This window comes from Medicago truncatula, chromosome 7, assembly GCF_003473485.1.
Source record: "Medicago truncatula cultivar Jemalong A17 chromosome 7, MtrunA17r5.0-ANR, whole genome shotgun sequence".
Taxonomy (NCBI): domain Eukaryota; kingdom Viridiplantae; phylum Streptophyta; class Magnoliopsida; order Fabales; family Fabaceae; genus Medicago; species Medicago truncatula.
In genome coordinates, this window is record NC_053048.1 from 10,466,530 (window position 1) to 10,485,041 (window position 18,512).

Here is an 18,512-nt window from a genome sequence, read left to right on the forward strand (position 1 = left end):
CAGCGATATTATGATTTCATGTGATTCATGTAACTCACCTCACCTTATTATGAGAAAAGGAATGGTCGTTGTTGCTGTGTATTATAGTTAGCATGTTACTTTTTGGCGTTAAAATATGAAATCTCTCTATTAGGTGACAATCTCTTCAACATGGTTCTTATGTCTTTGTCATATAGTATGATGCTTAGTGGAAGGTTGCGGTTTGAAATTCAAAAGCCACAAAAGTAGGCAGCAGCATCTGGTTAACAAGCATAAGTTCCCGACATATCATTCGAGTTTTTTCAAAAAGTCTCAGCCTTCAAAGAAACAGAGAGTAAAGTGTCAACGCAAAAAACTTTCTCATAAGGAGGATACTTCAGGAATGATAGAAGTGGAAAATGCAGCCATAGATAACCTTGTTTCAGTCTCTAGAATGAATACTTTGGACTCAACTCCTTCCTCTATTAGCTCTGGTTGCCGTAACACCAAAGGCATGTCATTTGTCCCTCGAGCTTTTCAGTATGGAAAGGGATCAAACTAGGGTTTTTCCGTTACAAAAAGATAACATGCTTCATTCAAATCAATTTGCATTCTTGTTTGCTGAATGATCATTTTCGGATGTTATCCCGTTGCATGATCCATGTGGATGTCTTCTTTCCCAAAGTTGAAGTAGTTGATTAAGTCGAAGATCGGTAAATAGAATTATGTTGATGATGTAATAACAGCAAGCTTTTAAATTATATCCTTTTGTGCTCTCACTTGGGCTTGTAAGTGTCCCCTACATAGGCATTGTGTTCACTGCAAGCAAATATATATCTAGCTAATTCAAATTTTGGAAAATCTATCAAGCATGGAGTGATGTGTTTTATGCAAGTTAAATATTAAATTTTACGATTTTTTAAATGTTGAAGCACCATGAATCTGTCAATTGAATCAATTTTCTTATTTAGCATCGGAAAAATATTTTTATGCAGAATGAATGAATCCAATGAAACTCTACTTATCTTTTTGAATAAAGTTGAAGACGATAACATCATTTATTGAATTGCACTGTCTTAGAGTTAATATGTCGATTTGAACTGAAATGACACCGAAACAAGAAGGAAAAGTAAAAACAACTTTGCATCAAGACCGACCAACAAATCAAATGTTGTACTAAGACGACGAAATTTCAAAAATAAAAAATTAAATATATGTGAAAATCATTTATTGAAATAAAAGGAAAAGTAAAAAGCAATTTATCCAAAAATTGGCCTTAAACTTCTCTGAAGAAATATAGAGGTGAACATTGAACAACCTTTCTCTCATGCCTTTTGTCCTGCTCTTTCATCTCCACTAGGGGTGGGCAAAAAGAACCACGAACCGAACCGAACCATCATAATGGTTCACGAACCGAACCGTTAATTTATTAACAGTTCTTGAACCATAACCGAACCATCTTAAACCGAACCGAACCACTTGAACTCTTTGCTGGATCTTTCCAAAAAAACAACTTATTTAAAATAGCTTATTTTAATAAGCTTTTTTTTTATGCAAAACACCTTATTTTAAAAACAGCTTATTTTATGAAAACAACTTCTTTTAAAAAAACAACTTATTTTATGCAAAATAGCTTTTTTTTTATATAAAAAAAAAAACTTATTCAAAACAGCTTATTTTATGAAAACAACTTATTTTAAAAAAAAACAGCTAATTTTATGCAAAATAGCTTATTTTAAAAAAACAACTTATTTTATGAAAAACGCCTTATTTTCAAAACAGCTTATTTTCAAAAAACAACTTATTCAAAACATGTTTTGAATAAAATAAGTTGTTTTGAATAAGCTGTTTTAAAATAAGTTGTTTTCATAAAATAAGCTGCTTGAATAAGCTGTTTTTAAAAATAAGGTGTTTTGCATAAAATAAGCTATTTTAAATAAGCTATTTTTTAAAATAAGTTGTTTTGCATAAAATAAGTTGTTTTGAATAAGTTGTTTTGCATAAAATAAGTTGTTTTGATTAAGTTGCATAAAATAAGTTGTTTTGAACAACTTAATAAAATAAGATTTTTTGAATAAGCTGTTTTTCATAAAAGAAATGTTTTGAATAAGCTGTTTTAATAAGTTGTTTTTAAAATAAGTTGTTTTTCAGAAAATAAGTTGTTTATCAAATAAGCTGTTATGAATAAGCTGTTTTTTTTTTTTAAAATAAGGTATTTTCATAAAATAAGCTGTTTTGAATAAGCTATTTTTCAAAATAAGGTGTTTTGCATAAAATAAGCGGTTTTGAGTAAGCTATTTTTAAAAAGATATCGTTGTAAATTGTTTCAAATACGAAGCAAACTAACCGCGAAAGTAATTATTAATACATATTTTTTTACCGTGTTTAATCTTATATATTACATTAGTTTAATCTATATTATTATTACTTCATATCTTTCAAAAAATAATCGATAATAATTTTCATAGTATAATTTTTATTTCTTAATATATTTTGCATTAAACTTATTATTATTTTACTGTGTTTGTGTAATAATAATATTAATAAAAAAAAATTATATTCTTAAAAAAAAGTAAATAAAAAAATATTTTGCCTTTTGGATAAAAAAACACAATTAAATTCACAAAAGGATAAAAAAAAATACATTTTGGTTCAAAATATTGATTTTGATTCGGTATTTCGGTTCGGTTCGGTTCATAGATAAGAAAACGGTTAACCGAACCATAACTATGGTTCAGTTCGGTTAGCTCCATACCTGAAACGGTTCGGTTCGGTTTTCCCGAACCATTTGAAAATTTCGGTTCGGTTCGGTTCGATTTTTTAGGTTAACCGAACCATGCCACCTCTAATCTCCACCATCCAACAATTAATCAATGTTGTTGACTGCAATATTTGATTGAAATTAATGGTCTAGATCACGTAGCAGGAGAGGATCCGGGTCCATTGAACAAAGGTGCTTTTTACATTGTTTTATTTTTTTGACAAAAAAAAAAAAAGAAATATATAACAAATTAAAAAATATAGAAATGATGGTTAAGAATTAAGAATCATAAAATGATCAAGAAGTCCTAGCTCAACTGATAAAATGCCGAAATTGTTAGGCCGGATGCCATGACCGGGTTCGAACTCTGGTACCTCCACTTGTGTATGTGAGTTTATAATGGCTTTGTCATTTCGTCTATCTATCAAAAAAAAAAATCATAAAATGATTTAAACACCCTCTAAAAAAAATGATTTAAACACGTTTTGGTTAGAATTTCTGTAAAATAAATGAGAACATGGTGGAGAAAACGACATCGTTTAATTGAAAAGCGGTAGAATCGTGATTTTCCAAACCCTAATTTCACATACATCCACAATGAAAATGAAAATGAAAAGGAAGAGAAGTTCTTCTACGAAATCATGACAACAAATTGTTTCTTCAGATTTACCTGACGAATGTTGGGAATTGATATTCAGATTCATCCTCTATCCCTTGTCTCCAAACAGTTCCTCTTCGATTATCACTCTCTATCTACTTTTTAACAGACATCCGTCCCAGCCTTCTTTTACGATGACCTCGATGAGGAATTGTCCTTCACTTAGTGAGATCAAAATGGAAAATATAGGGAGTAAGAGTTTAGACAATTCTGATTCTTTGCCGGATTTTGGTGTATACCCTCAATTGAAGTCTCTCTATTTGGCTTACAATACATGGGTAAGGGATGAACACATCATAATGTTCTCTGAAAGCAATTAATGTATTGAGTGAGTGATATTGGAAATGAATATTATATGTTCAAGTTGAATTACAAATGAATATTTATTTTAGGCTACTGCTGAAATAACAATAACCTGAAAATTGTACTTTATTTGCAGATATTTTCTTCTTTCGGAATAAGGAAGGAAGCATAAGCTATTCTCAGTGCTGTTGCATGGATGTTAGGAGTGTACTAAAACTACAAAATTGCGGAAATTTTCCGATTGTTTTTCTTTATGTCCATACACTATAAAGTGCATCGTCTGAATATATTTTAAATCAAGCTTTCCAGTTTTATGAAAGCTTCCTGTTTTGTTCATAATTTCAAATAACTATGTTTGCTTATAACATAATTGTGACCTGACCATTTTCTATGATGTTGATTGAAGTAGATATTTGGTAAATTTCATGTTGACTGAAATGCAGTTGTAATTTGTTTTCTGTATTTTATAATTAAAGCTATACTTTGCAAACACCTTCTTCAATGTTGTTATTTGTTGAAACTATAAACTCAATCCATCTATTTGTTCTTAATTAACTTAGTTTAAAAGTTTCAGGGAACATGCAGTAGGTCTGTCTATGCATGTTTGACAACTTCTCGCTGCATTGTTCTCTGATCCTTCAACTTTGTCCATGAATATCTCATGGTTCATTGACACTATACTAAATTTTTATTAGCAATAGCAACCTGTGATGTTGCAATGATGTTTGTGATAATATATACATTTTTCAATTGAATGGCACCAGTTATTCCAATAAACTCAAAAGTGAGATTTAGAAATTGCATTATGCTTTTCTTTGATAAATCGATTCAAAGAAAATCGTACATAAAACTTTTTACCGCACATTCAAGATACAAATGAATTGAGGTCAAATGACAACGTCAATATTATTAGACTAAACACGTTCATCCGAAAACCCGAGACTTTACCACCGGAGGATTGGGTAGTTCAACAGATTTGAGCTGAGATTAAAATGTTGATGAGTTAAAAATTGAGGCTTTAAATTTTAACAAAAAGAAATCAACTTTGCTATATCCTACAAACCGAAAAACAAGAATACATACATATACTTTATTTAATAAAAGTCAACAAAAAAAGTCAACCAAAATTCAGGTGGTTTTCGTTGAAAGATTATTCGTAGGAAAAACATAGTAACATTTTGCAATAAAAAAATTATTTTAGAGACACCTAAAAAGAACTTACTCAACTTATGGGAACTAACTTTAACTGGTGTTTTTTTCGTGGTCGTTAAATTTTAGTGTCATGTTAACTTGCACCCTTAGGGCACAAGTTAACATTTGCCAATAAGAAATAAATCTTGTATTAAAAAATTTAATTATTAAACTTTTACAATATTGAATGCACAAGTTCCAAGAAAATACTTCTATCCTTTTCCTTAGCTTTTGAACTTGTGTCTTAAAGGTACAAATTAACATTTCCTTAACTTGCGATGTGTGTTTTAATTGAATTTGAAGAATGCAGGGGCTCTTCAGCAAACTAATGACCCGTAAATAAACGGGTTACACCGTATCCATAAATCCAAATTTTCATTCAAAAAATTGAAACAAATCCAAACTCATTTTCTTTGTCAGAATCACTTGTTCTTCTTCTTCTTTTTCTTCTTCTTCTTCTTGAACTAACCATGGAATTGGAAAATCAAAATCAGGATTCAAATTTTCCATTCTGGAAACCCATTTCTCGTAAGTTCCAACCTGATTCACCTTTCTTCGCTATCGGTAACCTCGAACGAGAACTTCTTGTCAAACAGGTTCTTATTTTTAATCTTCTTTTTTATTTCATTCAAACTGTTTCTTGTTTTATGCTATTTTTTTTTTTTTTTAGTTTTTGTTTTGAAATGAGAATTGTAACTTGCGTTTTAATTTGAGAAGGTTGCGTTGGAATTTGAATTAACACAAGAGAAGGAACAGCTTGAGGATTTTATACAAGAAGATGGAAGGTATTGATGTTTTTTTTCTTCTTCATATTCTTAATTGTAATAGTATTTGAATTTATATTCTCGATTAATGTGGCTTATATGACCTCTCAATTTCGGTTTTAAAAAAATACATTATGATTGTGCTCTAGTGGTTAATAAGCTTCAGTTAAGAACGAATCGATCAGAGTATAATATTAAGAGTCCCGTTTTCTCGAGAACTAGAATATTAAGAGTTAAGACCAAAATAATACTCCCTCCGGTCATATTTATAAGCAACTTTTGCTTTTCCAGATTCATTAAATAACTGATGTATCAAGAGTATAATACAGTCCAAATACATCGTTTGTTTAATGAATCGTAAGAAGTAAATGTTGCTTATAAATGTGACCAGAAGGAGTACGCATTAGAATAAGGCGTGCTAATTTAATGCACTGTTATTAGGTCCTACTCAAACTTCAGCTGATGTTTGATAGAAGTTGTTGAGATCATTACCCATTGAGAACAGTTAATGATGGATTGTTATTTCTAGTTATAGTACTTGCTTCTTAGTGAAAGACCTTTCTTATAGTTCTTGAAAATGTTTACTTTATATCTATAATCATTTATGTGGAAAAACACATTTTGATTGGTGTTACCACATTGTATGTTTAAAATAACGATGAGTTTGACGAAATCATAATGGCATCGCGATTTTGTTGAAGCTCCAAAGTGTATCTTATATCAACATAACGGTGACATGTTGTAATTTTGCCAAACTTACCGCGAATTCAAACATGGCCTCATGTTTATTGAAGATTGTGATTTTTCGTAGAAGTTAATCTTTGGCTTTGAATTTATACTTATAAAATGGTAGCATACACGCCTCATTTTGTAACATATTGCTATGTGCAGGGAAGTCTTCTGTCCCATTGCTGGGTGTGGAGCGCGTTTGGCTTCAATTGAGGATTTTGAAAATCACTATAATGCAAGACATACTGCATCCTGTTCTGTGTGTTCTAGAGTCTACCCCACATCACGTTTGCTCAGCCTACATGTATCCGAAGCTCATGATTCTTTCTTTCAGGCAAAAGTTGCTCGTGGCTATGACATGGTAGTGTACATTTCTAAACTCTGAATATGATTTAATTTAATGACATGGTAGTTGTAAGATATTCAATTTTGCTTTTTGTTTCTTCAAATTTCTTTACAGTGAAGTACTCATGTTTTTTCCTACCTTAATTTAAAATCTTAAAGATTGCAACAAGAAAGACCTTTTTTACAATTTGGTCATTTCAGACAATGTTCAGAATATCTTTTTTCCTTTATTACATCCTTTCTGTCTTCTATTTAATTTAATGTTTAGAGCTCATAGTTGAGTTTGTTAGAAGGTAGATCAAAGCAAAGATAGTCCATTATTAGTTAGTGGTAAAGCGAAACCAGAGAAAACTATAGGCCAACCCATTAAGAAGGATTTGGAATCAAATGTTCAGTCACTAGAGAATTAATAATACACTCAATCTTTGATTTCAAAATCATTCCAATAACCTTTCCACAAAAAGAAACGCCCAAACACACCACATTCCAACAACCCATGTTATCTCTACGTAGTAACAATCGCCGTAATAACTAATAACAACCCATGTTAATGAATTTCTTTCTTACGTCCTTTTTATTTACTATTTTATTTTATGTTTAAAGCTCATAGTTGAGTTTGTCAGAAGGTAGACCAAATGGAAGATAGTCCAATAGTAAGAGGTAAAGGGAAACCATAGAAAGCTATAGGTCAAATCATTAAGAAGGATTTCAGAGTAAATGGTCTATCGTTATAGATAATTAACGATATGGATATTATGATGTCATTTGATTCATGTAACTAACCCCGAACTGATGAGAAAAGGCTTTGATCGCCTCTGTAGTTGTTCTTGTTGTGTAATCGAAGCTAACTTATTACTTTTTTGGATTTACATATGAATTTTCTCTATTAGGTGACCCATGACAATCTCTATAACATGGTTCTTATGTCTTTGTCATATAGTATGAATGCTTAGTGGAAGGTTGCGGTTTGAAATTCAAAAGCTACAAAAGTAGGCAGCACCATCTAGTTGACAAGCATAAATTCCCGACGTCATTCGAGTTTTTCAAGAAGGCTCTTCCTTCAAAGAAACACAGGATAAAGTCTCAACGCAAAAAGCCTTCTCAAAAGGAGGATACTTCAGGAATGATGGAAGTGGAAAATGCAGCTATGGATGACCTCGTTTCAGCAGTATCTAGATTAAATACTTCAGACACCGCTCCTTCCTCTATCAGCTTTGGTCGCCGTAACACCAAAGGCATGTCATTTGTCCCTCGAGCTGTTCAGCGTGGGAAGGGATCTAACTCAGGCTCATCTGTTACTAAGAAATAAGCTTACACTTGAATCAATCTGCATTAATGTGATTGCTTAATCATCAATCTTCGGATGCTGTCCCGTTGTAAAATTGCTCGATACCAGGGTTGAAGATCAGAAAATAGAATCGTGCTGGAGGATGTAATAACAGCATGCTTTTATTATGTAAGTGTCACTAACATAGGTTTTGAGCCCATGCAAATTATATATGCTAATTATGTGGAGTTTTTGAGTTTCTATTTAGAGTGATGTTGTTCTGTTTAGCTTATATTCTCTTTGGTGCATAACAAGTCTGTTATTATAGTTGAAAGAAATCACTCTTACAGCTTTTTGTATGTTTGTCTGTCTTTGCAAATAAATACCAAGCTTTGCAAATGGTGCCATCTTCTTGTTGACATTTATTGTGATTAATACTCCTGTTAATTTCAGCATTCTTATATTCTTACAAGAGGTTACCACTATACTACCTAATATGTGTCCATTCTCAAATTACTATATATATTTATTATTTTTTAAATATATTCCTAATTAATAAGTATTACTAATTTATTTTTCCTTCAAAAAAAAGTATTACTAATTTATTTTGTAATTCCAAAGTTAACTATGATTAATATTTTTTTTAAGTAATGAAGTAAATATAATTAATCTTAGAACTTTAACTAAAGGATAATTTAGGATCATAATGTGGATATATTGGATATTTTTTTAATATATATTAAAATGACGGTCGTCATTGGTTTTATTTTCAACCCAATATCACTTGGATGAGATGATAATATATCTCTTTGAACTTAACCAGAGGTCGTGAGTTCGAACCCAATTGTTGAAATGATGCATTCTAAAATCTCTTGAGGGAGAGTTTTGCCACTCATTATGATTCCTTCTGACTCGAGGGATTAATCTTTGTGCGCAGACAATTTTTGGATTACGCAAAAAAAAAAATTGACTTTATTTTTCCCTATTACATACGAGTTTTAAAATCGAGGGGGAAACAATCCACTATTTTTACCATTGTTTTTAATTCAATTCATGTCTGATGCCATGGTTCAACTTTGCCCTCTGTGACCAGCAATGCTAAGTCAACTTTGAAATTCATATACTAACTTGATTCAGCAGTAATATTTTTTCTTCATCTTATTTATTTATACAGTTTTCTTTTGCTTTGTTCAACTATCACTTTGGTGTCTCTTACATCATTTGAGTGGACTAATTGTTCATATAGGCATAGCTCAAGTAGTTGTACTATGTTATTTGAGTTTAGTCTCTAAAAAAATTACCAAATTATTTGCCTTCATATTTTACAAAAAATTGATACTTTTAGGCCGTGCACAGAGAGAGAATATAAATTGATTAAAATATTTATAGGAATATAAAACATATTTAAACTAAAGTTATAAAATTAAGTATTGAAATATTTTTCTTGAAAAATTATTCATCTCACAAATTAAGGTGACAATGTCTAAATGAAGGTAATTTTAGAAAAAAGTCATAACCATCACAAAAAAGTGCCACTTCTAACTCTTAACACCTAAGAAATTGGTTTTCATCTCCATGCATCGTTTCTCCATCATCACATTACTCACTCATTCAAACCTCACCATACTCAAATATTCATCCAACACAACACACTCATCAACATTATGCAATCTTTAATTCCAAAATCATTCCATAAAAAGAAACACCCAAACACATCCCATTTCAACAACCAATGTTATCTCTACGTCATAGCAATAACTGCAGCAGCCACCATCCTCTTCTTGTTCTATTCCTGGTATTCAGATCCCACACACTTATGCTCCACGGCTGGATCCCTCACGACAGCCCAAACCATCATCGCCGAGGAATTCCACATTTCGGCTATCCCTCTCGTGACAATCTTCCACTATGCAACGACGGGTGACATTCCCCAATTGTCTAAAGGTGAGATCCGAAGACCATTCGACGTGTTACAATCCCTAGCGCCATGCAACTTTCTCGTGTTTGGAATTGGTCACGACGCGCTCATGTGGGATTCGTTTAATCCACGTGGCATCACGCTATATCTCGAAGAAGATCCTAAGTGGACCATTTCTGCCTTCAAACGCTTTCCTGTCCTACGTGCACATACCGTGCGTTATAACACGCGCCTCAGTGAGGCTAAAGCACTTCTCTCATCCTACAAGAAGGATTGTGGTGGCATCACCGCAGACAGTCACCCACTAAAAGATGATCGTCGGTGTAGGCTTGCATTGGGCGAGCTGCCAAAAGAGGTGTACGATCGGGATTGGGATGTGATTATGATCGATGCACCAAGGGGATATTTTCCCTCGGCTCCGGGGAGGATGGGGGTGATATATTCCGCGGCAGTGATGGCGCGTGGGAGGAAAAAAGCCGGTGTGACGCATGTGTTTCTTCATGATGTGGATAGGGAGGTTGAGAAACTTTATGCTAAGGAGTTTTTGTGCATGAAATATAGAGTTGGTGGTATTAGGAGACTTTGGCATTTTGTTATTCCACCTGCTGTAAATGTTACTGATACTGCACTTGGATTTTGTGCATGAATAGTTGTATTGTTAATTTATTTTTTTCTTTGAAGAGTTTGTTCTAACATTTGCTGTCTTCTAACGTTTTTAATTGTGAAAAACAAAGTAATGTTTATACAATTTTTTACGACAATACAAATATTGAGATATATCATATTATGACATGCCCCAAGATTGAGTGCAACAACCTCATAGTATCATCATAAATTGGGCTAAACCAATGCAAAATGCATCACATACTACAAACTCTGCTTCCTCAGATTCTAGAAGTAAGAAGTCTAAATGAAGTGAAGTAATAATACAACAACACATCGTGGAATAATATGCATTTGGCTGATAGGTGAAGTAACACATGATACTTAATTACACTTGGAATAAGGTAACTCTTAACATGATATAACCGAAGGGCAGATTCTGGGTCTAACTTGGGCTAAACAGAGGGGTAACCTTCCTTTGAACTATCTCTTCAATCTCCTCAGCTGACAAAATGGATGTCTCACTTTCATAATTCCCATTTTCCATCTGCTGGTGCAACTGGAAAATTCATCGAATTAATTTGTTTTCATTTCAACAACTTTAACTTGTTACATAATTTTCAGCAAGAAAAACTCATGCAGAAATATTGTCAAGCTGTGAAACTATCTGCAAAGTTAGTAAGCTAAACCAAGTTGAAATATTTGAATATCATGTAAGTACTAATGTACAAGTTATTTCTATAACAAGATAGAAATAAAGTCAAACTGTTTTCATATAAACTGTAAATTGTTTTCATAAACTATTCTTAAAAGCTTATGGAAATACGTTGAAAACCGCTTATGAACATGTCTAAAGCTATTGCATAAGTTCTCCCAAAGAGTACCACAAGTTCTTATGGCACTAGATAAGCTTAAATAAGTCGATCCAAACAGACCCTAACTGAACTATGAAACCCAAATGAACAAATCCAAACAAATCCTAGCAGACTTGTCCCATTACTAATCACGCTTACATCTAAGTAATATTTTAAGACCCATTCACAGAACTTGTAAACCATCAGAGAAGCATTTGATACTTGTGGACCAAAATCTAAAACCATGCAATAATATGATATAAAATGACAGCAACCAAAAGACAGATTTCTGCGTTAATTGACTATGACTGTTGGATAATCCATAATTCAAGAAAGTGCTTGGAATTTGAAGACTAGTGTTCACCTTCTCAAGGATGGCAGATTGATCATCCAAGTTAAACTTGCGCATGTGCTTCAGCATCTCTAGTTGCTGTGAAGATTTACTATCGATATTAGTGACAATATTGCTGCGGCATCTCTATCTAAGTGTACACATGTAAGTACAGAAAAGTTCAACATAAAGTTCAAAATCTTACATGTTCCTGTAAGTTTTGTTGATGGCGCATTTTTTCTGCAAATTCTTCTTCTCCAAGTTCTGCTTCATCGCAGGCCATCTCTTCTCTGACATTTCATCATAATTCTTAGTATAAGGCCCTTGTTGCATTAAAAAACGGCTTGCTAATCCTTTTTTGTGTAATAGGAGAAAAAGTCTAGAATGAGAAAACAGACTATAGATAACTCCGAAAGATTGAGGTGCTTTCGCTAGAACACACAGACTGATCAGAATACTAAAACAAATAAAAGATAATCATAACTACGCACAACGATTTTCCAAAACTTTCCAGCATGGATAAAAACATTAAACTTATTCCAGCCAATATGAGGATTCTATGGCTTCAAAGAATGAAAGTGCTGTCCCTTGCATGTAGCGTAAACATTAAGAAACTCCTACTGTGAAATAGATAAAAAGAAGTAACTTTGCACAGAAATTTAGTCTAAAACTCTCTTTCCCACTTCCACTCAACAGAACAGAAGCAAAAACAGATGTGCCAGGCTCTTTGTGAGACCTAGACAGTAGACACACCTTTAGTCATACTTGCTTAGGGAGCTGATTCCCTGCTTCTTAGATAACTTCTTCCAAACAAAAGCCTTAGTGAGTAGGAGTGATAATGGGGATTTCAATGTCATTCATTGCCAGTCGAGCTAGAAAATATACTGGCATTCATGACTTGCTCAAAGAATTGAAGAGAAATAACGGGATAGAAATGAGTTAATGCTACACATTCTTATGAGTTAAAGATAGAGAGAACTTACTTGGCAAGAAATTTATAAAATTGAATCACCAAATCTTGGTCATTCTCATATACAGTACTGATTTTTCCCAGACATGAAATACCAAATCCCGGGTCTGTTGTATAAACAAAAAATAAATAAATAAATGGCAAAATATATATATAAATACACATATTAAATAAAAGATATCCTTGAGAAAATGATATAGTAGTTAAAAAACCGCAGACCTATTGCCTTGGTCGCCAAAATAAATTACTACAAAGCTTGATTAAATGATAACACAGATTCTGCATATAAGTATAACAATCCAAGTATCAAAATGCCCCAACTTACCCCACAGCTATCCCAAACTAAAATAGAGAGAACAGATATGTAAAATACAGAAAAAGAAATGTAAAACAGATTTGGGCATATATCAATATCAACAATACATTATCCCCACAATATCCTTTAGAACATTAATCAAGAACCAGGAAGATCTACATGGACATGTGAAGGAACTCTTAGCAACCAAGCTACCAACATTAGTAGGGTAACAAATTATGTCAGCAGAATCAGTACTAAAGGAGAAGTGGCTAATAAGAACAAGGCGAAGAGGATTTGATCTATTTCAGAAGGAGGAACTCTGCTTCACTTGTGATAAAAAAATTCACACCTTCACATGTTTGTAAAACATTTCATGGTGATGATTGTGAAGGAAGAATTCGAGGGAGTAGAAGGGGGGGAGCTAGAGCAAAATGAAGGAGTCGAGTTCTTTAAATGAGAAAATGGTGAAGTTGGCCATTCAAAGCATAGTAGGGCTTACTCCGAAGAGGGCACTCAAACTTTGGGGTACTTTTCTGAAAAGTGCGGTGACAATCCTAATTACCAGTGGAATAGTGAAGCAAACCCACAACTTTAATTATTTCTCAGCAATTGGTCAGAGATCTCAGCATACCAGTAGAGTACATTCCTAGCTACTGGGTGAAGGTGCAGACGAAGGTTTGGAAATCTAGCTACACACGGATTGGAAATTTGACAGAATATTTACCAAGCCTACCGGCCATGTCAGCACGCTAAAGTCAACACTCCAACAGTTTGGAATCATATTAACTAAGCTTATTCCACTAACTTGATCAGTTAGTTAAGTACACCCCTCAGTGGTGTAGACCACACATAGCTTACCAAAAGCCATGTAACTAAAAATTGACTTGTTAAGTACATGAAGCTTGTGTGCAGCTTAACTGGTCAACCCTAAAAATTGACTTGTAAGGTGAAGATTGTCCAAGCTTCCTATGCCCTGTTTAGTTCATGTCTTTAGACATTGCGGGACTAAACCCACCCCCTCACACACAACACAATAAAGGAGTTGGAGGCTGCAATTAAGGCAACCCAAATGCCGCAAATGAGGCAGCTAGGGCAAACACCAATTAAGGCGGAATTTCCAACAGGGTGTATGTCAAAATTCAATCATAAAGACTAAGGTCCTTGGCAAGGAAGAGAACAAGGTCCACTACCATCAGTTTCAACAGAGGAGCGGAAATACAATCTAAGCGAGCAAGATTCTGAATCTCATATTACTCTCCACAAGTGCAGCAGAGCTTTTAACCCACTGGGAGCAGCTTCCCTCATGTAAAGGTGAAAGCTTTCGTAAAAAACAATTCTCCCTTTTGAGGACAAGACGAAATGTTTCAGGGGAAATTGACAGTAGTAGGCCTTTGATTCAAAATGTTTGGAGTTAGAAAGAAATGGAAGAGCTGAACTAATGGAAATAGGCCAGAAGTTTTAGTTGTGCCCATAACCAATAGCTGGGGGATTGTTGGTGACAGTTAGGTGTTAGTTACATATATGATGGAAATAAGTCAATAAAAGTAAGCAGTGAGGGAACTTGAGGAATTGTAACAGATCTAGGGAAGTTTATCCCTTATCTTTTCAGTAATAGAATTCAATTTACTTTACTGTCATGATATGTGTTCTATAACCTTATACCAGTAGTACATAATCTGGTATTGCAATTTGTCATAAACTGCATCAATTGCATTCACTGCAACATGGAACTTATCAAAATTTTCTGTCCCTAACACCATTCCAGGCATCCTGATATCAGGATCAAGGAATTCGAACTCATCTGTTACTGAACATGCAGCCTAACAGTGTTTGATCATAAATCGCAAATTATAATTGACAAGAAAAACCAGAAAACCCTAAACCGTATAAGTAGTGATCGGATCTTTTGCACTTCGCTTGTCTTTCATCATATTTATCTTTAAATGCGTTACTTATTCAAAATTGAATGCTTTGTTTCCAAAACTCAAGCCAGCACAGCTCATCTCAATACAATAGCTTTTGATTAAAACACCGTTTAAATCCACTAAAGCTAATCAGCAAAATCACAGGTTCAGAACTAAACTGTAGATAACTGAAACCACCCTTTACTTCAAGTGCTGTCAAGGGTAATTTGTGCAGAACCAAAAATCCCCAAAACTAAAATTCATGTAAACACAAACTAATACTTGAACTACAATAAAGCTTCACATAAATAAATTTGAGCTTCTACACTAATGCAGAGTACCCCAATACGACAAGCTCAAACTTTGAAATTGACAAAGAAACATACGAAGAAATCTTAGGGGAGGAAATAGAAGAATTTTTTGAACCAAAGAATACATGGAAAACCAAAGATTCAGTTGAGAGAATAAAGCCTCGTACAGGGTCTGGACATTTAGTCGATGCAGATACAACATAAAGAGGAGGTTTGTAAGCCTTTAAGAGGCTGCTATAACTCAGTTTGTTGCCTCAAAAACCTAATACTACATCACAATCCATCAATGACCAGTTCAAAATTTTATCATCTGTATATCTGTTTAACTGCTAAAAAAGAAATATCCTATCTATAGATACACACACCAATAATGGATATATATCAGTACAAAAAACATACCAACACCCATCTCCAGAAAAATTTCTTCCTGTATTGCAGTGGTTACAGCAACAGCTTCCTGCACGTCGGTAGTTCCAGAAAAATGACAACACCACACATCACAAATTGACTTTCATAACATAAGTATAATGTGAAACCGACTTGCACAGTCATTTGATACCTGACATTCAAATAGACTTGTCAAAAAAAGCATTCAAATAGTCTGTCCGTAAAACTATGGCCAACTAAAACACAAAGATGCTAGCCAAAACTATTTTTTTCCATGTTTCGTATTTTCATTTTCACTTCAACTAATAGACATGATAAAATATAGATTCAGATTCAACACTTTTCTCTTTATTTATACTTCTATTTTCTCTCTATCACAATTATTCACTACATAAGAGTCTTCCATCTCATTAGCAACTAAAAAAAACACATTTTAGCCAAAAACAACCGCTTAACACTATGCCCTGTTTGGTTTATTACCATTACCATTACCAATTAAAAACTTAAAACGTTTTTGAGTAAACAAGCACTTAACACCATTGCCCTGTTTGGTTTATGACTATTACCAATTATTTTCAAATGCAGACTTAGAGCTGGAAACACACAGATTGTTCTAGTTACTCAGCTCAGCTGTCACAAGTTAATGAATTCAAGCCAGTTATATCAAATGTGCATATTTTTATCACCCCCCATGGCCCTTTTTATAAAACAAAAATTAAGAATCTTCTGGAAACTGGAATATATGCTAACCCAGATAGAAATTTTACCTAACATTGAAGATGAACTGTCCAATTAAATTATACCCAATTCAGATACCAACAGAAGAACACAGAAAATAGGAAAAACAACATAAATAAACCCCCAACACAAAATACCCAGAAGAAATTCACCTGCTTATCCAAAACAGCATCTACAATCCTTTTCTTCACATCTTCAAAATCACATTACAACTTAATTCAGAAACGGTAAAAATCAATTATTTAAAAAAGATAAAGATAAAGTAACTGTGAAACAAAATTAAGGTACCAGGTTGTGAAGTAAGAACACTGAATCGCTCAAAAAGATGAAAAAGCTGCTCCCTAGTTAACATTTCACTGCTTTGAGTTTCAGAAGCCATTAACAATTCACAAAAAGAACACCCTTCACACTGCCAAACAAAGCTTAACGAATCTTATCTATATCATTTTTTTATAACCTTTTATATCCTTTTCAAAAATTAAATATTGGTTCTTTTTATTTGACAGAAATAATTAAATATATAGAGCTCTTTTCATAAAAGAAATTGAATTTAATCAGTTTAATTCATAATCAAATTAACTAATGATCAAGAACAAATTCAGTCAAATTCCATTTTAACTTAAAATAATAATAATAAAAGAACATTAAATCACACAAGTAAACAAAAATAAACATCAATTATTTTAACTGAAGAACGAAATTTCATTAAAATTTGAAACTGCATTTATACATTGACCATAATCATAAAAGAATAAACCTAAGAATGCATAAGAACTCAACCATTATAAAATGGTTTCAGAAACAAATAAGCATAACCCTAAATTATTAATTAAACAAGATTTCAAAATTTAAAAAAATATAATAAAAATATACTAGATAATCAAGATAACCCTAATTTCTTTCATGATCTAAAAATCTTCATCCAAACTAAAGCAAAAATCAGCAGCACCATTCCCATTCAAGCTGTTCATAACAGAAGCTTTCTGATACTCCCCAACGCGCTTCTCAAAGAAATTTGTTTTCCCTTGAAGCGAAATCAATTCCATCCAATCAAACGGATTCTGAACATTATAAACCTTTTCACAACCAAGTTCACCCAATAATCTATCAGCAACAAACTCAATATAAGTACTCATCAATCCACCATTCATCCCAACCAACGCGCAAGGAAGTGCATCGCAGACAAATTCACGTTCAATTTCAACAGCATTGCATACAATTTCCTTCACACGCTCTGAAGTTAGTTTCTTTTGTAGAAGTGAGTATAACAAACAAGCAAAATCACAGTGCAGACCTTCGTCACGTGAAATAAGCTCGTTTGAGAATGTTAACCCTGGCATTAAACCGCGCTTTTTCAACCAGAAAATCGCGCAAAAGCTTCCGGAGAAGAAAATTCCTTCTACACAAGCAAATGCAACGATTCTTTCAGCAAAAGAATCGCTTGAATCAATCCATTTCATTGCCCAATCAGCCTTTTTCGCGATACATGGAATTGTCTCAATTGCATGAAATAAGCGATTCTTTTCAGCAGAATCGCTTATATATGTTTCAATGAGAAGGGAGTACATCTCAGAATGGATGTTTTCAATTGCAATTTGGAAACCATAGAAGGCACGTGCTTCGGAGATTTGGACTTCTTTCATGAATCTTCCGGCAAGATTTTCAAGGACAATTCCGTCTGAGGCGGCGAAGAAGGCAAGAACGTGAGAGATGAAGTGGCGTTCGCCGTCTGTGAGGTTGTTCCAGTGCTTGAGATCGGAGGAAAGATCAACTTCTTCGGCGGTCCAGAATGAGGCTTCGGCTTTTTTGTACATTTCCCAGATTTTTGGGTATTGGATTGGGAACATGCAGAATCGGTCTGGGTTTGGTGCGAGAAGTGGTTCTTCTGGAAAAGCAGGCATGTTTGGTTTTAGGAAATTGAAATTGAGAGAAAAAAGTGATTATGAAAATAGTGATTATTTGAGAAGGAAGAGATTTTAGGGTTTGTTTGTTGATGGAGAATGAAGAAGAGTGAAGGGGGTTAAATAGGGATTTTTTTTTTTGTGAAAATAGGAGCGGGTGAATTTGAAATTTTTTGGGGGGTTTTGGATTTGGAAAGTACGCGGGTGAATTTTGAAAGGAAATTGGGGAAGCTTTGATGAGAAGATTTTGGGAAAGGGTAGTTTGGGAAGAGAGCAATCTGGTGGAGGGTATTTTGGGGAGAGAAAAGGAATGGATAAGGG

General features: G+C 33.6%; 5 protein-coding genes across 5 annotated transcripts in view; 3 read left to right on the forward strand and 2 right to left on the reverse strand.

The window, feature by feature from the left end:
* LOC25497813 (zinc finger protein 511) overlaps nt 1-4,172 on the forward strand; it is a 65,682-nt gene extending 61,510 nt beyond the window's left edge. Inside the window, exon 2 of the transcript XR_005643031.1 lies at nt 3,817-4,172. The gene's annotated coding sequence lies outside the window, so the exon portion shown is untranslated. The remainder of the gene's footprint in view (nt 1-3,816) is intronic.
* Nucleotides 4,173-5,242: 1,070 nt separating this feature from the next.
* Nucleotides 5,243-8,411, forward strand: LOC25497815 (zinc finger protein 511; the record flags this gene model as incomplete). Its single annotated transcript, XM_039828202.1, has 4 exons — nt 5,243-5,467; nt 5,589-5,656; nt 6,527-6,725; nt 7,650-8,411. Coding segments are annotated over 4 exons (861 nt in total), but the record flags the coding sequence as incomplete, so codon positions are not given.
* Nucleotides 8,412-9,506: 1,095 nt separating this feature from the next.
* LOC25497816 (probable methyltransferase At1g27930) lies at nt 9,507-10,540 on the forward strand. The gene has a single exon (XM_024769839.2). The coding sequence runs from the start codon at nt 9,641-9,643 to the stop codon at nt 10,538-10,540; it is 900 nt and encodes a 299-aa protein (XP_024625607.2). The 5' UTR covers nt 9,507-9,640.
* Nucleotides 10,541-10,696: 156 nt separating this feature from the next.
* LOC120577199 (uncharacterized) lies at nt 10,697-16,771 on the reverse strand. The gene is made up of 7 exons (XM_039828354.1): nt 16,579-16,771; nt 16,443-16,483; nt 15,565-15,622; nt 12,666-12,759; nt 11,888-11,972; nt 11,716-11,781; nt 10,697-11,056 (listed from the first exon to the last, which is right to left on the reverse strand). The coding sequence occupies exons 1-7, from the start codon at nt 16,667-16,669 to the stop codon at nt 10,943-10,945; spliced, it is 549 nt and encodes a 182-aa protein (XP_039684288.1). The 5' UTR covers nt 16,670-16,771; the 3' UTR covers nt 10,697-10,942.
* A 224-nt stretch (nt 16,772-16,995) lies between these two features.
* On the reverse strand, nt 16,996-18,295 carry LOC25497818 (ribonucleoside-diphosphate reductase small chain). The gene has a single exon (XM_013592539.3). It carries the CDS (start codon nt 18,189-18,191, stop codon nt 17,199-17,201), a length of 993 nt encoding a protein of 330 aa, XP_013447993.2. The 5' UTR covers nt 18,192-18,295; the 3' UTR covers nt 16,996-17,198.
* Between the last annotated feature and the right edge of the window lie 217 nt (nt 18,296-18,512).